The 18,081-nt window shown below is 43.7% G+C and overlaps 1 protein-coding gene across 5 annotated transcripts in view; it reads right to left on the reverse strand.

The window, feature by feature from the left end:
* Window positions 1–18,081, reverse strand: part of nrg3b (neuregulin 3b) — a 251,507-nt gene that overhangs the window by 180,700 nt on the left and 52,726 nt on the right. For 4 of the 5 annotated variants that reach the window (XM_086064515.1, XM_086064514.1, XM_086064513.1 and 1 more), the window contains one exon: window positions 2,269–4,123. In XM_086064515.1, the coding sequence (XP_085920641.1) occupies window positions 2,269–3,115 (847 nt within the window). In that variant the 5' untranslated portion in view covers window positions 3,116–4,123. Of the gene's footprint in view, window positions 1–2,268; window positions 4,294–18,081 lie in introns of those variants that run through there. The other variant, XM_086064516.1, reaches the window with a different exon arrangement.

The following is an 18,081-nucleotide window of genomic DNA, read 5'->3' on the forward strand; positions in this document are numbered from 1 at the left end:
TTGCCCAAAGTCACCTGGGATAGGCTCCAGTTGCCTTGAAACCCTAATGAGGATACCGTAAGTGGTATAAGAAAAGAGATGGCCGGCAGGATGGCAATCAATTAGCCTACCTAAGTGGTTGGTGGTCCACCATTTTGGTCTGTTTTCTTGATCTAATTCAACTTGATATATAAAGCAGGGATCTTGATTGACTGTTAAGAATACAGTCAATTATGTGGACAATTGATTGTTGCAGCGCCTGAGGTAACATGGAGTGTACTGCTTGGAAGCAGCCAGAAGAGGCGCTGGTGATTCAGCCTCAAGTACTTCATTGTCTTAAAAAAAAAAAAGACCAGTATGAAGGGAAAGAGGGAGTAGGGAAGAAATGAAGGAAAGAAATTGAAAAGGAACAAAGGCAGTTATGAAGCTAGGAAGAAGGAAACAAGAAAGGAACAAAGGCAGTTATGAAGCTAGGAAGAAGGAAACAAGAAAGGAAGGAAGGAAAGGAGGGAGTTAAGAAGGAACCAAGTTAGGAAGGAAGGGAGGGAGGAAGAAAGGAAGTTAGGAAATTGAGAATGAAGGAAGGGGTTAGGAAAGAATGAATGCATTCAACCCGTTAATAAAATAAGACCACGTAGGTCAACAGAAACATGGAGAACATTTTGTTGGCTGAAAAAAAGCAGCCAGGTCAACAATTTGCTGAAACCTGAGAGGGGGGGAACATGAGAATGAGTGTATCACTATGGTTACATCTTCATCCAATCTGCACCTTACCTTGCATACACCCGAGTGAAATTAATAATAGGGAAGCCGTCTGTCTTTGCATAGTGCTTAATATGCAAAAATCTGCAGCCCCCTCACTTTGAAATTTCCTATTCCCCCTTCAGCCTTTCCATCACTAAGTTCCCTGCATCTGCCGTCACTGAGCTCCGTCTCCTGTTCTCTCTCCTTGTCTTTGCTATTTCTCTCTCACCTCTTTTGTCCTTGTTTTCTTCATTTCCTTCTTCCCACTCATCAACCTTAATCTCATCCATACATCCATTTCCTCCCCCTGTCTCAACAATTGTCTTCTTACCCAAGACATCCTCAGACTCTCGTCTAATAGGATGTTACTACAGTACATCCGAGTCCTCCAATCAGGAGGCGAGAGCTCACCTTTCGCCCCGCCTCACCCTCACTTGTTATCTGAATCCACAATAAACCGGCCACCGGCAATTGCTGAACACGTCCCAAAGCTCCTGACAAAATCGGTTCTTACCAGAGAGGAAAGAAAAGCTTCCGGAGGTAAGATGTTTATCGGATTAATGCATAAGTGATAGATAAAGACTAGAGGGGTGAAAACCCAGTGAATATCCCCTGATATCAATTAGGACTAATGAATACAATTAATGTTAATCTGTCCAGTATCCACTTCCCAGGAGGTTAATAAAAGCAATGATTTACATTTTCAAACCATGAGTCATATTTAATCCAGTTCTCTCCATTAGTAGTGTTCCATTATTAGCCCACTACCATTAAGGCCCAGTATCGTCTGAAGCAACCACTCAGAATTGGAGGTAATCGGAAATTGCAATGATTGATAAATCGCAGCAATTTTGCAGACCAAAATATTGCTTGTTCTCTCACACGGAAGTTGCTGCCACACTCTGATGTCAACGTGACGTCTCCAGCAGGTCTCAGACATATCACACAGATGTCTCTACAGTCGGAAACAGAATTAGTCTTCGTGACGTCTCTGAAAACTGCTGGAGACTCTACAAAGTCTCCAAGAGGTCTATAGAAAAATGGTGCAGAGGCCTCGTGCAGACGTTTCCACAGTAGTGGACAGAATTAGTCTCCACGATGTCTCTGAAACCTGCTGGAGACTTGAAAACATCTAAGAGGTCTCTGGGGAAAAATGGCGCAGAGGCCTTGTGCAGATGTTTCCAAAGTCACGACAGAATTAGACTCTGTGACATCTCTGAAACTTGCGAGACCTGAAAAAGTCTCCAAGAGGTCTCCAGAAAAAAAATTGGTGCAGAGACCTCGTATAGACGTCTCCATAGTTGCTGACAGAATTAGTCTCCGCAACGTCTCTGAAATCTGCTGGAGACTTTCAAAAGTCTCCTAGAGGCCTCAGGAAAAAAAAAAAACTGAATGTCTTTGAATTTACAACAACTCCCTGGTGACCCAACCAGTCTCCAGAAGATGTCACGGTTGAGAGACGTCTATTTGAGGTCACCAACTAGTCCCCAGACCAGTGAGATCGGCTCTCAACTTAAAAGCGATTCTGTAAAACCAGTAACTCACGTGTTCGGAAGCGATGGTGCGGTCGAGTTGCCGGAGCCTTTCCTTGACGCCCGTGAGTCCAGCGAGCAGTTGGCTTCACTGGAGGGGCGGCGGGCTGAGAGGTGGTCGTCTGGACCTTAGTGGTGATCCTTACAGTGGTGGTGGTAGTGCTGGAGGTTGTGGAGGTCCCAGTTGTGGATGAGGTCTGTCCCGGCTTTGAGTGGCCTGCTCCGTTACGCCCACCGACGACGCCACTTCCTTTCCTGACCGTGCTGCGAGGGGTCACTTCCTTCCCGCCGGACGGCGGCGTGAGTCGGGGTGCGCGGGTGGTGGACGTCGTCACCGCAGTTCCACCGACACGAGTGCCAACGCGGTTGTGGAGGTGTGGCGCTCTGTTGCCTTCGCCACTGGCAGCGCTACCGTTGGCCGAGTGGTTGGCCGGCGGTCCGGATCGAGTTCTCGGCGCCGGGGCGGTCCCGTCGGCGGCTAGTGGCGTTGTCGTGGAAACCATCGCCGTGGTCGAGGCGGCTGACGTGGTGGCGGTGGAAATGTCCGGCCCCTTGGGCATGGCACTAGGTTTGGAGAGGAATATCGGGTCCTGTCCCATGCTCCCTTTAGGATCCACCAAGTCTGTGGGGACATAGTCTTGGACTGATCCCACCACAATCCATTTGAGCAACATGAGACTGAGGCCTAGGCCCACAAAACCCATCACCAAGGGCACGGCGCACAGCCAGGTCTGCTGGCGAGGCCACACAGCGCAGGGGCCGCAGCGGAAAGGGCCCGGGGCTCGGGGGGACGCCTGCTCCGCCCCCGGCTCCTCCAGCGTCATGGCCGCCAGAGTGCTCGCGCCAGAGTGCTCACTCATCCTGCTTTTGGTCTCTCGGGGAGCTTTTGGAGGTCAAACAGGTTGGCAAAAGATCAAGGGGCGTATAGAAGGAACGGATGGCGGAGGAAGAAAGCGGCACATTTTACACATACACACACACACACACACACAGGGCAAGCCTATATACACATCTCAACGTATCGATTTATATACACACGCACATGCATGCACACGCCTTTACAGCTCTACTCTAGCACATCTAACACTCACGCACAGTCATGGAACTAATTAAACGCTGGCACAGCACTCACATGCAGACACGAGATACACAACCTGCACTCCCTCTGGCGGACGAGGGAGCAAACACACACATGCACAGGGACACACACAAGCTCACAGGTTATGCACAGGTGAGATGGAGGGAGGGGGAAAAAAGGGTGAGGGGGGGCGCCTCAGACAAAGCAATGATAAATCCCAAGATGCTTCACTCCCTTGTTAAAAAAAAAAACGGTGGTGGAGATCAGAGCTGTAAATCCATGTGAGGGTGGATTTCCACTCGCCGTCGCTTCAAGATAAGAAAAGTGTCGTCTCCTCCTTCGCTCAATCCTCCAAGTTCAAGTTTGCATCCAACACTTTTTTTTTCGTAATCCACTATGAAGCTGATCCGCCGGCTGCACTTTTTCCTGGAGTGACAGTTGGGTAAGGTTCCCCGGGGTAGGGGGGCTCGGTTGGTGGGTGTCCGACCGCCTGCAGCCCGTCGCTCTCCTCTGCGAATAGCTCCGCTCCTGGCGCCGGAATTGGCAGACACCTTTACGACCGGTTCACCTCCGCCGCATTCCCACAGTGGCGCAAGCACCAGAATGGGAGATGAAGAGGAGAGGAGGGGTTGGGAGACGGGAAGAAAAAAAAATAGAAAAAAAAACGATGCGGCGGTTCCTGGAGGCTGAGACGGACAGCTGGCTCAATCCAGCGATGCGTCCCTGCGCGTCCCGGCCGCCGTCCTCAACACTCGAAAAGTGACGGTTGGCGAATGTCCCGTCTCCATGCCTTCGTGAAAAAAAGAAAGAAAAAAAAAGATGATGATGATGATGATGATGAAGCGTGTTTGAGATGCGTGTTGGCTAAGCTCTGCAGCAGATGCAGATGGGAGGCAGAAGGAAGGAAGGAAGGGAGGGAGGCGGCGAGAGCGGCGGCGCACACACACACACATGTACGCATACACTCTCACGCTGCATGGAGAGGCACAGACACACCCCAGGGAGGGGAGGGATGGAGGGAGAGAGAGGATGAGGAGGGAGGCGCCAGGCTTGCACAGAGCAAACCAAACCAAACAGCAGCATCAGAATTTTGGAACGACTTGGAGTCCGACTTTAAGTTGAGACTTATTTTGATGTTCGCGAGGGATCGCCGTTGTTTTAGCGACAGACATCTGAGTAGTGGGGGGGGAAAAAAAACACCCTCGAGTTATATCGTTAATTAAAGCTGCATGGCTGCAGGTGTGATGTTTGTGACGTATGGACATGAAAGTACGCAGCATCGACGAACTCCAAATCATTTGTGTCACCCAGCTGTAACAAAATGTTACCAACTGCATGACGGCAAATCCTAGCAAGACCCAGATGCAATACAGGTAGGCCCCCTAGTGGCAGGGCAACTAACAACATTGACGCACAGATGTTTCTTTTGTAGAAAAAAAATCCAAAATAACAGGAAAATGTTGCAGCACAACGTGAGTCTGGTTGCTTGTCTCTCAGCACTTTCAACAGTAGTGCAAAGATAAATGGACAAACGGCATGTTCTCAGTAAGAAGACGAAAAAAACATTTCGGAGGCAAATGGTTGATTCTCAGCATTCACACCTTAAGAAGAAAGAAAATTTGTTTAGCTCACACCACCAGAGTGAATGTTTGACTGCACAGCAGCATGAGTGTGAATGATTGAGTCTCAGCATTCACAACATACTTACTGACAACAGCAGAATAAATGATTAACTCTCGGCATTTTCCAAATGCAAAGAAAAACACACCAGTAGAGTGAATGCTTGACTCTCAGCATTTTCGCAACAGTTTTGACAGAGAAAACACTTGACTCTCAGCATTGCAATTCAGAAAAGAAAAATTTTCTTTTGATGCACAGCAGCATGAGTGTCAATGTTTGAGTCTCAGCATTCCCAACATCGTGAACTTTAGTGTACTTTATAATTAACTTACAGCAGTAGAGTGAATGCTAGACTCTCAGCATTCTCCAAATACGAAGAAAAATATTTTGACCCAGTTCTTTAATACACTCCAGTGGAGCGAATGTTTGACTAAGTATGCTACTATGCATCAAAAATATATCATGTGAATGCTCAAGCATAAGCAATCTCAAAGTAAGAAGAAAAGTCGCAATTGATCCTCAGCATTCACATTAAGTAAACTGAAATTGATCATTCATGACAGCAAAATGAGTGCTTGACTCTCAGCATTCCCACAGTACAAAAAGAAAGATATTACTTTTGTGCACAGCAGGTTGAGTGTGAGTGCTTGACTCTCAGCATTCCCACAATACCAAAACAAAATTCTTTGAACATACAGCAGCATGCGTGTGAATGCTAGACTCAAGAAAAATAAATCATTTTCAGGGTGAGTCCTTGAAGAATAGGCTAAGTGATGTTCCTTAATACAGTACACTACCAAACAATGTATTAAACTCTCAGCATTCTCAAAGTAAAAAGAGTCCTTGCAACACTAAGGCAAGAAAAAAGGTTTAATACACTTAAGTGTCAGTATTTTCACACACCCCACAATCGGCGCAAAACTGAATTAGAACAAACAATTTTCTCAGCATTCACACAATCACAAGAAAACAAATGTTTCAGATAGTCTAATTGATTCTCAGCATTCAGAAAAAAGGAAGTCTTTTTTCAATAGGGCAACACCCGAGATTCACATAACGAGAAAATGCATGTTAAGTAACAAGTATGAATGCTCGATTTTCAGCATTACATGAAATAATAATGTCTTCATTCACACAGCTCAACATCAAAAGTTTGCAAGCACAACAAAAGTTGCGACGCGGCTAATCTCATGTGCAATCCAGGCAAACACATTGCCATGCTGTTACATCTTCTCTGTCATCCTTTGCTGAGTGCATCATTTATTTTGCTGTCACACCCCAAACACAAAAACACAGAAAAACAGGCTTGTGTTTTTTGTTTTGTTTTTTTAGGCGGGAAGTTAGACCTCGGCGGATATACCTGACTGTCTTTGACAACAAGCTACGCTTCTCACAAATTGGAAATGAGCACCGGCGATAAGATGGTTGATGGCAGACATATTAAAAAAAAAACACTCCACTTGTGCTTTCTTGTTAGATTGATTTTGCTGTTACATATGAAAGCAGAGGCGTGGAGGAAGTTAAGGGAAGTAAAGGGAATCTTTATGCACAGGAGAATATGAGGAGAGGTGGCGGCGGTTGGGGGAGAGGAACACTGCAATAATTAGCCTTAGCGAGTGTATAACGCGAGTGCTGAGACGAGAAAGTTGGGGGAGATAAGAGGGGGAGGAAGAAAGTTAGGTCAGAGTGGGCGGAGAAAGCGAAGATTCCGAACCGAGTGTTGGCTCCGATCCAATGGCGTGGTCCTTTCGTAAACATCAACCGCTTGTGGCGACGCGATAATCCACCTCAAAGGCATCATTCCCCCGCAATTGACCCCAAAATTATGCAATTTTATCAAAGTCTTTAACTCCCAGAAATCATTTGCATATGCACAGTGTTTTTATTTACAGTAAATATCTCATCTCAAGGGGATTTAGTAGACATTCGGAAAAAAAAAGTGCCCGTTAAAAAAACTTGAGATGTTTGTTGGTTTGTCATCATTGAGATATTCATCAGCGATGCAATGATCAACAGAGCTTTAGGTTTATTGGCCTTGGGGGTGGTCAGACCTCCCTTGAGTAAATAACATTAAAGGCTCTTTTTTCAATTTTAGTAGGGCTCTGAGGTCTGCAGACTCGGGTCAATTATTAGAGCGCAGGTTTCAAAACAAACCTGGTGAAGCAGCATGTAGCTGTTATGCTGCATGCAAATGCAATAAGCTAATTATGGTGCAGTCTTTTAGTAATTTTAGCCAGCTACTTTTGTAATAAATAATAAAGCTGCCTATTTTGGTGAGCAATGTAAATCCTGAGCGGCACAATTCTGCACAAAGGCAGGTTAGATCCAGTGTTGGTATTCTCACAGATGAGCACAAGCCGGCAGATCTGAGGTTGGTTAAAAACATCTAGCCCACACTTCTTAGACTGTTTTTTTTTTAGGGGGGGTAGTACAGGCATGCTAAGATTAATTGAATACTAAATTTAAGTTGTCCAAAGTCAGCTCGACTAGGCTTCAACCCACCGGCAACCCAAATCAACTCAAACAACGAATTGATTCTGACCCACGGTGTTCAACGTCTTGTGCAATTTACAGATGATTCTCCATATGCATTTCCACTCACAAGTTGCTTTTAAACTAAAGAGGCTGTCAGACTGAGTCTGTTCTTGATCTGATGTTTCCACATAGTCACATTTATTCAAATTGTGAGCTCTAATTATGTCAAATCCATGTTAGAAGGAGACACAGGCGGTTCAATCATTTAAACAATGCATATCAAAGAGTCTAGTTTGACAAATGAACAAAGAGCAGCAGGAAATCCTAATTGTGCTGCCTGTGGAGACGCATGCGGATCTAAACGCAACTGAGTATTTCCAGCTGAATGTAATTTATGGGACAGGCCTTGGGTAGCTGGTGCCTATGGGGCCAAAAGGGAAAGTCTAGAATTAACTCTATGGAAGACAATCAGGTCTCCAACCCTGATTAATCCACATTAATGTCAGGTAAAGTTCATCCCATCAAAGCGGGAAATCATTTTGTCAGGTCCATTGCCAGGGTGCCTCCCATAATGGCTTCAATCTCTCGGCATGTCCAGCGTGTCCTGTCTAGAAATCAGCGGAGGAGGCCTCCAAAGGCCTGGCTGCCTCTCAGCCGGAGCCTTGTTCCACACCAGTGTGCATCCAGGGCATGAAGATGCGGCTTTTAGTGAATAATGGATGACTTCTTGCCCTCTGCATCCTGCCCACGACTCCGCTATCATGCTGTGTTTACCCCAAGACCGACAGGATGAGGACACATCAAAAAGAGCTTTCGGTGTTGGCTTCACTTCGATGACGGCAACTCCCGTCGGAGTCTGAATCACATTTATAGTCCGTTCTTAGTACCCGCGGGTGTATGTAGTCGGGCATCTCAGGGGAACAACGATTTCGTCGGACTTGTGTATCTTTTGGGGCTTTTCTTCAGCATGACGACAGTTGGGTTTTTTTTTGTATTCATTGGCATTACATATTTCCACATTTATTAGAAACATATCTTCCATCCATCCGTTGAGTTCTATAACCGTTCGGGGGGTCACAGACGCTGGAGTCTATCCCAGTCAATCACTCGACAAACACAGAGATGAGGGATGCGCATCGCCATCACTGTGGCGCTGAAGCGAGACGAAGGCTGCTCCCGATTACGCCATAAAATGACTCACTGAGATATAATTCACTCCAGTTTGTGGAAATTTCTGGATGAAGAAACAAAGTAGCTGATTCCGACGCGTCGTAAAGAATATTGTTTATCTGAGTACTGAGAGAGAAACAAGTGAACAGTGTATTGAAAAAAAAAAAGTATCTCTCCCTAGTGTCTGACTCACCTCACATAACAGTCTCGTAATATACAACACCACGAGGGATAAGTTCCCTTTGTTGACCCAAATAACAGGAAGAGCTAAACAGAATTTTCTCAGGAACCTGAATCAGCCATTTGAGGGAGCAGTTTGCTATATTGACACAAGGCCATTTTTTTTGCAGCTTCAAGGTTTTACTGCATGGCTGTAGTTTATTGAAAAGGGTCATTGCGGTTATAAGACTTGACTTTACCGCACATCTGCCCCCAAGTTATCCGGTTCAAAGTTTTTGATTCATCCCAAGGATACCATAAAAGGATTCGCTCAAATTGTGACAATTAACTCCAATTATAGTCATACTCGAGCGTACATTTCACTCCAGTTTGTACTTGATAGCAGCATGTCATATACAAGAGTGTTTTGGCGACCGTACCATCCACTGATTCACAGTGTAGGAGAAAAGTCTATCCTGTGCGGTAATAATGGAAATAATTCCTCTCATCCTTCCCGTGATTTCCTTCATAAAGCATAAAGGGTGAAATGCATTCTTAGGATCCAATTCTGTAAAATTGGATTATGCTTAACGGGGTTCACTCGTTTCTAAACGTGGTCCAATAAGAAGCTTAATCCCATTGCCGCCCCATGAATACCCTAACAAAGAACTCCACCTGACTCGGGGATTGTTTTTTGTCACTGGACATCTATTTCTGCTCCTTTGTCCCAAGTCACAGTGGACTAAGCGGCAGGTTTCTCACCAGGCTATTGTCTTCTCATGGAGACAGCGGCCGGATAATTAATATCATCATCTCAGGAGGCTTTGCGGCGCCCGAATGCCGAGCTCGGTTCATCCATCGTTGCGTGAAGGCAACCATTTTTCTGGGTGTCATAACGTTCAACCTTTGACCATTAGCTTTCAGAGAACTGGTCTGTGGGGACCACGCTTCTCCGCCTGGCTGCATCCAAGGGAATTCTAAATCCTGTGGGACCGATGCTTTAGGAAGAAAAATCTAGAAGACCTTGTTTGCTTTTGTCTTTTCTATTTGCTTTCCAGTGGATGAGAGCTTGTTAGCCAAAGAAAGGGTCGGTTTTAGCCTTGTGAACGCTTGGTCAAGACTTCCTGGACAAGCCCAACAGCTTTCCTTTTTCTTACTTAGTCTTAAATGGACTTTCGCATTTGCCGTGAAACAACACCCACATAATATTTCTTGCTTCAAAAATTTCCCGCCTCCTGGAGTATATATCGTCTGATTCCACATTACTTACAGTATTCGCACAATTTAATGTTAAATATCAACTTTTCCCCATTCATTTTCAATGGGACTGACATTGAACTTTTGCAAAGTCCCACTTTCCACGCCCACTTCCATACATACAACTGATCATCATTGCCAGTTGTCTGATACTGCTCTGTGGGGCTCGTTGGTAAGGGGCATTGTTCAGTAACCAGGAGGTTGCAGGTTTGTCTGTACATTGCAAATGGTCTTTATGCTAAGTATATAACATGTATACCAACTGACTATCATATCAGGAAATTGGTTATCATTTCATTGAAATGATTTAAGCACATGCATTAAAATCTTAGGATTCAGCTAATAGCATTCAGCTTTTCAGCATTCCCAACCAACGCATATGGCATTATTTAGCCACACAAGGCATTCCAATTTATCATGTAACAATATTCGTCTTGGATTTTCCTTAATAGTCGATGCAAATGACAGTCAATATAATTTTTAACAAACCTCCCAATGATAACAAGTTTCAAAACATTTCTAGGCTATAAAGAACTGAAAACAGCCATTTGTTGAAAATGCAGCATTGCGAGGTCACATTTCATGAAATGAAAAGCTCTTTCAATCAAACAATTCTTAACAGGTAAGGTTACAGTTTTACAAAGAATTGCAGTTTTACATTTGAACTCACTGAACTTGTGAGTTTTTAGAGAATTTCTGCTTGGATTCTGAATGTCAGAACAGTCTGGCAGAGCTGCTGTTTGTGAACCGTCTCCCACCTTTATCGATCTTGTTTGCGGATGCTACAAGAGTTTTCAGCATGGTTGAGGACAGGGGATGATGGGGGCCATACTATGAGTCGCTCACCTTTTATGGCAGTAGCAGCCAATGATACAGAGGTATACGTGTACATGCCTTGGCTGTGTTCGGTTGACCCTGGTTTACATCAAACACGCCGACTATGTTGCTTAGAAGAGACACTTAGTAAATCACAAACAAGTTGTAGTTACCTTTAAAGTTCAATCAATCAATCAATCGTACTTTTTGGGAGTATCACCATATTGAACTGATCTGTATCTGGCTCAATTTAAACGAAGTGCTAGAGATGCCGTGGTGCAACTCCTCACTGAAGCCCTGACATGCCGACGGGTGTTTCTGACAACGTCCCTTTGTGCACGTTCTCTCCTCTTCCAGGCTGGCCTCGTTCTTGTCAGCACATTTTCTTTTTGAAAAGGTTGGCTTAGTCAACTCGTACGCGGCGAGGCTCAGTCAGTTTCACGCTGTGTGTTTGTAAATGGCACCAAAACACCAGCCGAGCAGCTCACAACCGATGGTTAGGGAAATCCGCTATCTATCAAATGTTGATGATTCCCTGGGATGTAGCCCTCAAAGTGGAACGGCAGCTTTAGATCCTACGTGACATTGTTGAAATATTTTCTTGTCTAATTTTTTCATGCTTGGATTTCCTTTATAAACGGATACGCTCCTGCCATTGCGGTAAAAAAAAAAAAAAGTGTGCCGTTTAAATCCCAGGAGTGCCTTTCATTTCCCCCTCAACTAGGTAGAGGTTTATCACTATGTCCTTCGCGCTTCATTTGTTTGCTTTAATGCCTCAAAGAGCAGATACTTGGACTTACTTTACTTGATTAGCTGACCGTTTCCCACCCACCCACACACACACCCACCGAGCTGACCTCCATCGACTTATTGATGGGAGTTTTATCTCTTCGTATCACTCAACGGAGGGTCTCGTCTCGGGTTAGTATAAACGCTGTGGATGTGCAACCGAGAAAATCATATTTCTTGAAGGTAGCCTTTAACGATATTGTTTCCAAGGAACGTACAACTCTTGTTGCAGACATTGTAGAGAAGTGTAAACAACAATGTTTACAACGATGCCCCTCCAGTCGTGAACGGGACGGGTAGTGATGGTGTGGACGAGAAATGTCAGACGGTAACAACAGGTTGTAAACAAATAGGTGGGCGGACGAGAAATTCCATATTGAAATTGTTGCTTGAGATTAAGGGAAGTCGTGAAGTTGAATGTCCGTCGGAAGACTCGTGCACTTAATTCCCTATCAGCTTTGATATATCAATATATCACCACTTGTCAAGATACCCGCGGACTTCGCCCCTTTGGCTCCTCCTTTTGCCTGTCACTGGTTACCAAACGTTGCTCAAGTCTTGCACGATATGCTGACGTTACACTTCTGCAACTTCCCTGCGATTGAATAAACATTTGGAATGTATCTGGTCTTAGAATGCTCATGACCCGTGTTACCTGCTTCCTTGTTGAAAGCATTCGCCGCCGTCTCATTAATTCCAGCTGCAGGCCAAACCCAGTACAAGAATAATTTGGGAAACACCAGCCTTTATGTATTATTCAACCACTTTCTTAATAATGCATGGACTGACTTCACTGTTAGATAGTGACTTTAGGATGTTTGTTGTAAATTTTCCTCCTTAATTGGCCAGAGGTGGTAGCCTTCTGACCGCCGTCCTATTTATAAGAAATGAAGTCGGCGCATTAAATGATACCGAGGCTTGTTTACGAGACTTTTACACACACACAAAACGCCACCGGAGACTTAATGAAGAGCTGGACATTAAACAAACACTTTTGTTGCTCTGCAGGTAATTCACTAGACTTGATGCCGCGCGCATTGCCGGACAGTCACTCAAAGCATTTCGAGGCCAGACGCGATTGAGTTTGACTGGCTGAATAAATTGGCCAGTGAGTCACCGAGGCTGTGCCGCATTGGGAAGGCTCATTTGTGATTCAAAGAACACCCGTTTTCTGCTGCACCCGTCAATTTATGTGCTTGAGAGCTTTCGCGCACGAGCTACCCGGATCTGGGATCACGGCAGGTAAGCGTGGGCTCATTTGGTTACGCAAAGTGACATTTCACACAAGGTAACCACAACCTGATGCAGTCTACGTCCCCGGGAACCACCACCCACATCATCATCTTCGCCCAAGAGCACCGCCTGTCCGCCTACGTTAGGAAGTGTCACTTCATCCATTCGGCAGCGCTGATGTTAATCACCAAGAGAGCTATAGGTTACATTCTTACATGCGCCAAATGACTACCTGGGGGGTTGTTTCCTGGTTTCATTGTTCAACAAGACAACATTTACAAGACATGGGTAGTAACGAGCTACAGTTCCATTTTTCCACTTTTTGGATATACTGTATTGTACTTGTCAGATCATTTTTAATGCAATGACGAGTGTTTTTGTTATATATTTGAGCCCACAGGAAGTCAACTTAGAACATGAGTAGGGTTTTTTTTCACTGAATTCTTCCTTACTTTTACTCAAGTAATTATTAGGACGACTACTTTTTACTATAAATAATGTTGAGTTGAGTTTTAGTTCAGTCATATTCAGATCAATGACGGACGCCCGTTTTGCTGACGAATGATGGAAACATCGAAGGATGCATATTTCGCTGGGGAATGACAGATTGACAATTACAATGCGGTTTGGCTTGAAATATAGATGGATTGACAATGACGGAAGGGTGTCCCGACTGTTGACGAGTGACGAATGAGTCGACTGTCGCTCAAAATTAATTGATGTGCCCATCTCTGGTTGTATTATTCGAGGGTAACAGTATTCTATTCTTACTCAAGTAAAAATGTTGGCTACTCTACCCGCCTTTTGTGCTTCCCAAGTCAGACATAAAAAGAAGGTGGCAAACTTAAAAGTATGTATATCCTGTAAAACATTGCATTTGTCAAATAATAAACACCAGCAGCGAAGATTCTCCATCACTTCCTTTAACAAACCAGGCTAAACTTAGCTCCTTCCAACATACAAAAATCCCAGTCTCTCTGTTGTGTAATATCCTGTCAATGTACTTCCTCAACACCACTACTACTTTCCTATTAGCCAAAGCTTTAGCACCATATTTTGGCATCTTTAATCATTACCAAAAAAAAAAACACTAATACATGTTTTTTAGAATTAGATTTTAAAAATGAATGTTGGAAAAAAAAAAAACATATATAACAACTGAGCATTATCATCAACTCGTCGTCGGATGCCATTAAACAGCGTGCATTTACCTAACAATGCTTAGCGCCGAAGCAAAGCGGAGGACAGCAGAGCAGATGGCAGCATTGGTAACGACATTTCTCAGCTGTCCAACCGTGACATCCAACATGAGTGACATGAGCCCCGCCCACCTCGCCTAGCGACAACTGGGCCAATTTGCCCGGGCTCTCTGCATCACAGAAACCTTGCAGCAAATGTTTCAAAAAGACATCTCTGTACCATTAAGAGGCATCAAGGCAGCTCCCTCTGTCGCATCCTTGCATACTCGGCACCCCACTTGGAAGAACACCTTTTGTCAGCCGTGATCAAATATCCTGCAGGGGCGGCAGCACACGGATGAGAATGCGCGCACTTTACCGTCAAGTAGTGGGTGTGTGTTTTATCATCGCTGTAATCTCGTCAGTTTTACCTCGACTGGGCCAAAAAACACAGTCAGCCAGCAGATGTTTAAAACTCATTTGATGAAAGCTGTACGCGGCATTAGCTACACCTAAAAGGAAATCTGGTACAAGAGCTGGGTCTAAAAGATCAGAATGCTCACTTTTGATTGACACTCGGCACAGTATACTTTTCAACCCTATAAAGCCAAACGTATCACATTAAATACAAGACATTTTGAGCCTTCTATTTCATGAGTATAATATTTTTTCCCCCTATTAAAACCCTGACGTAAATGATGACATGCATTGCACGGATAATCCATTAGGGGGCAGTATGAGAGTCTCCTATATATATTAATAATGGAAAATGTTCTTTCTGATTTTTGGAAATCATAATATGTTTGACTTGTCTGTTTATCATTATATTTTTGACAGTTATATATGTACGAATTTAAAGCATTGTGACCAGATGTATCAAATATGACACAAATCAAAATGTGGAAGTTGATATAAAAAAAAGTTTGTTAAAAAGGACCAATAAATACCCTATTTACAGAGAATCCGAATTTTCTCACCTATATTTCATGGTTCGGGCTTAAGTAGCTCCTCCATGCACAACCTGCCAGCCCTAACATCCTCTAATTTTAATACGACCAATAACCAATCACCTAACACATAAACGCTTGTTATTTTTTAAACGTAATGAAAAATGTAATATGGGTGAGGTCAACTAAACTTAAGACTCATCTATTAAATTATTTGCCATAGACAAAAATATAGAATATTTTTGCTATTATAGATAGTCGGAGTAAACGTAAAACATAGTTTTCTAGTTGTGTTTGTTTAAAGCTTCTTCCTATTAATTTTTTTTAGTAAAAAATTATTTTTCAATTTTAATTAGTTTCAATAGTTTTCGTTAAGTAAAATAAATGTTATATGATATTCCACAGGGTTCAATGTTGAGGCCCATGCTGTTTTCATGGTGAATATTAATTCAGCGTCTCCACTGTTCTGCAGCAACCTTCGGTGTTTTCTAAGAAAAAACCTCTGCAACAATCCCGAAAAGTAAATATAGGAGAGGCCCTTGTCTCCCCATTCAGTATGTGGACAAAAGAATTGGGACACCTTGAAGGTAAGCCTAATAAAGATGTTTCTGTTTTCTGTAACCTAACCCTCACCTGTGGCTGGCCAGGCTTGAAACGTGGGCGCTCTATGCTGTGTTTTGCATTTGCAACAGTTTGTAGCAAAGCAACACTCTTTTTTACAGTTCAGTGAATGCAGCGCCCTTTTTTGACAGAATGTGTGTTTTTCTGTACGCACATGTGCCTACACATTCACTGAGACAGAGAGAGAGAGAGAGAAGCCGCAGACATGAGCTTTTAGTGACGTCGACACGATGCTTTCCCGGGAATATGCGTCTGAAAACAACACTTCAGCATTAACCTTGGAGTGCAAGGTTCAGTGTGTACAAGAATCTGGAAGGAATGAACACAGGTTGCCAGGAAAACAACTTCTCGTCCTGTCTCTTTAATGCCTAAAAGACTTGCGATGGACAGAACACTCAAAAGATCATCCGTCTTTCTCGCTGTAGCTCTCATTGGTCCTGTTCATTTATGAATGAAAGCCGGAAAATGTGTTGACTTCACCCGCCAGTACCCGCCATTCCGTATCACAACAAAAGGCAAAGAAATGCAGGCTTTTGCAACTACAGTGTGACAGAAGTGATTGTCAGGTGTTAACCTTTCCATCCTTCCTGACATTGTAGAATTTCCGCACACACTGCCTCTGGAACTGCCTGCAAAGATGGAAAATTGCCAGGGTGACTTTGTCCACCTTTTAACTTAGTCTGTCTGTACCGTTTATACAGAAGAGCAACCCTATAAAGAAAAAAGCCCGGTTTGACAATATGGCTCGAGAAGTGAGTGTATCAACTTTACACTGCAACTCTCTTATCAATTCTGAAGGCGGAAAATCTTCAGGGCAACTAAATTCCATGTACTGTTTATACGGAACAGCAAACCAAAAAAGGTGCCGTTTGTCAGCAATGAATATCCGTGCGGAAACACGAAATATTCGTATGTTTTTTTTAAATTACTGTACAAAGTATTTTGATATAAATATTGACTTTAACGGTGAAATCCGACTTAAGGCGAAATTCGGGTTACGTCGCCAGCGTAGGAACGGCACTGTGATGTAACTTGAGTACTCCCTGTATTCTGTGTTGTTTATAAAGAACCACAATCCTGGAAAGATTCCGACTTTTACAACACGTAGCGGGAGAAGTGAATGTCAGGTGTCAAAATACACACCACTGTTCCATTAGGCACAGATTCGATTCCGCATCAATACTCCCCACACAGAACGGTGACCCGGAAAAATGTCAGCTTGTGCGAAACGACACAAGTGAGTGTCAGGTGTCAAATTTCACACTTCTGACATTGCCTAATTTCCGGATTTTTTTTTTTTATGGATTTTTTTTAAAGGTGCAATCCCACTTCTGATACTACCTCTAGAGACGGAAAATTACCAGGTATACCACATTCCATGGTGCCATTTATACAGAAAAGCGACCCAAAAAGAAGAAGAAAAACCTGAATTCCTCCAGCTTACACAAAACAAGGCGGGAGAAGTGAGTGTCATGTGTCAAATTTCACACTTCTTTTCCTTTAGACCCAGGCTCAATTCTGCATCAGTGTTGTTTATACAGACCAGCCACCCGGAAAATGGTGAATAAATGTCAGATTTTACAAAACAAAGGCAGAAAAGTGAGTGCCACCTCTGTCCTGGTATTGCCTGAATCCCTTAAAAACAGGTGCAATCGCGCTTATATTATGGTTCCAATACTGCCAGGTAGACCACATTCCATGTCGGTGCCATTTATACAGAACAGCGACCCGTAAAAAGATGTGAAAATATCTGACTTGAGCTACAGTGGCCTGTTGTTCACATAATCTGTTCTAATTACCCACTGAAGGTTCTGGCACCCTTACATTTGAATGATTTATCATAATTGTCACGAGTTGAAAAGACTTGGCTGATCTCACACAAAAATTGAATTTGTTCTCATATCTGATTTTACCGTAATGGCAGCAACGGTCAGTCGATTATGACCGGGTGTCTCTTTCGCGCCTCGCAGAGCTTTAGATAATGAAATAAGATTCACTAGCGTGTCCTCAATGGATTACATAGATCATATTCAGCAGCCCAAATTAAAACAGAGTGCACATACATGAGTAAGGTGGGTTGGCCCAAGGCCTCAGAGGAGGATGGGGAAAAAGCGCTGAGGGACTGTAGCGAACACCGACGGCAAGAAGGCGACAGGGTGGAAATCAATTACATGCTTGGGTCACCTAATTGACACCCACCTAAGCATGACGATAGATAACAACTTGAGCAATAATAAGGTGCAAACAGTCCCTAGGAACTTTTTTTTTTTTTTTTTTTTTTTTTGCTGGTGCCTAAAATAACTATGGCAGTGTAAATACCGCTTTGAGGCTCGAACAGGAGCACTCTAATTTGCATACAGTGCTAAAGAAGTAAGAACATACGTAAAAACAACCTGTGGTATATACAATAAATGTCTCATAATCTTAATGATGGGATCAAGGCTGGAATTGTTGTATAAGCCAAGCATCTTTTTTTCCTGTTA

The sequence above is a fragment of the Leptonotus elevatus genome, chromosome 20, assembly GCF_054856555.1.
Source record: "Leptonotus elevatus isolate MCC_2025b chromosome 20, RoL_Lele_1.0, whole genome shotgun sequence".
Lineage (NCBI taxonomy): Eukaryota > Metazoa > Chordata > Actinopteri > Syngnathiformes > Syngnathidae > Leptonotus > Leptonotus elevatus.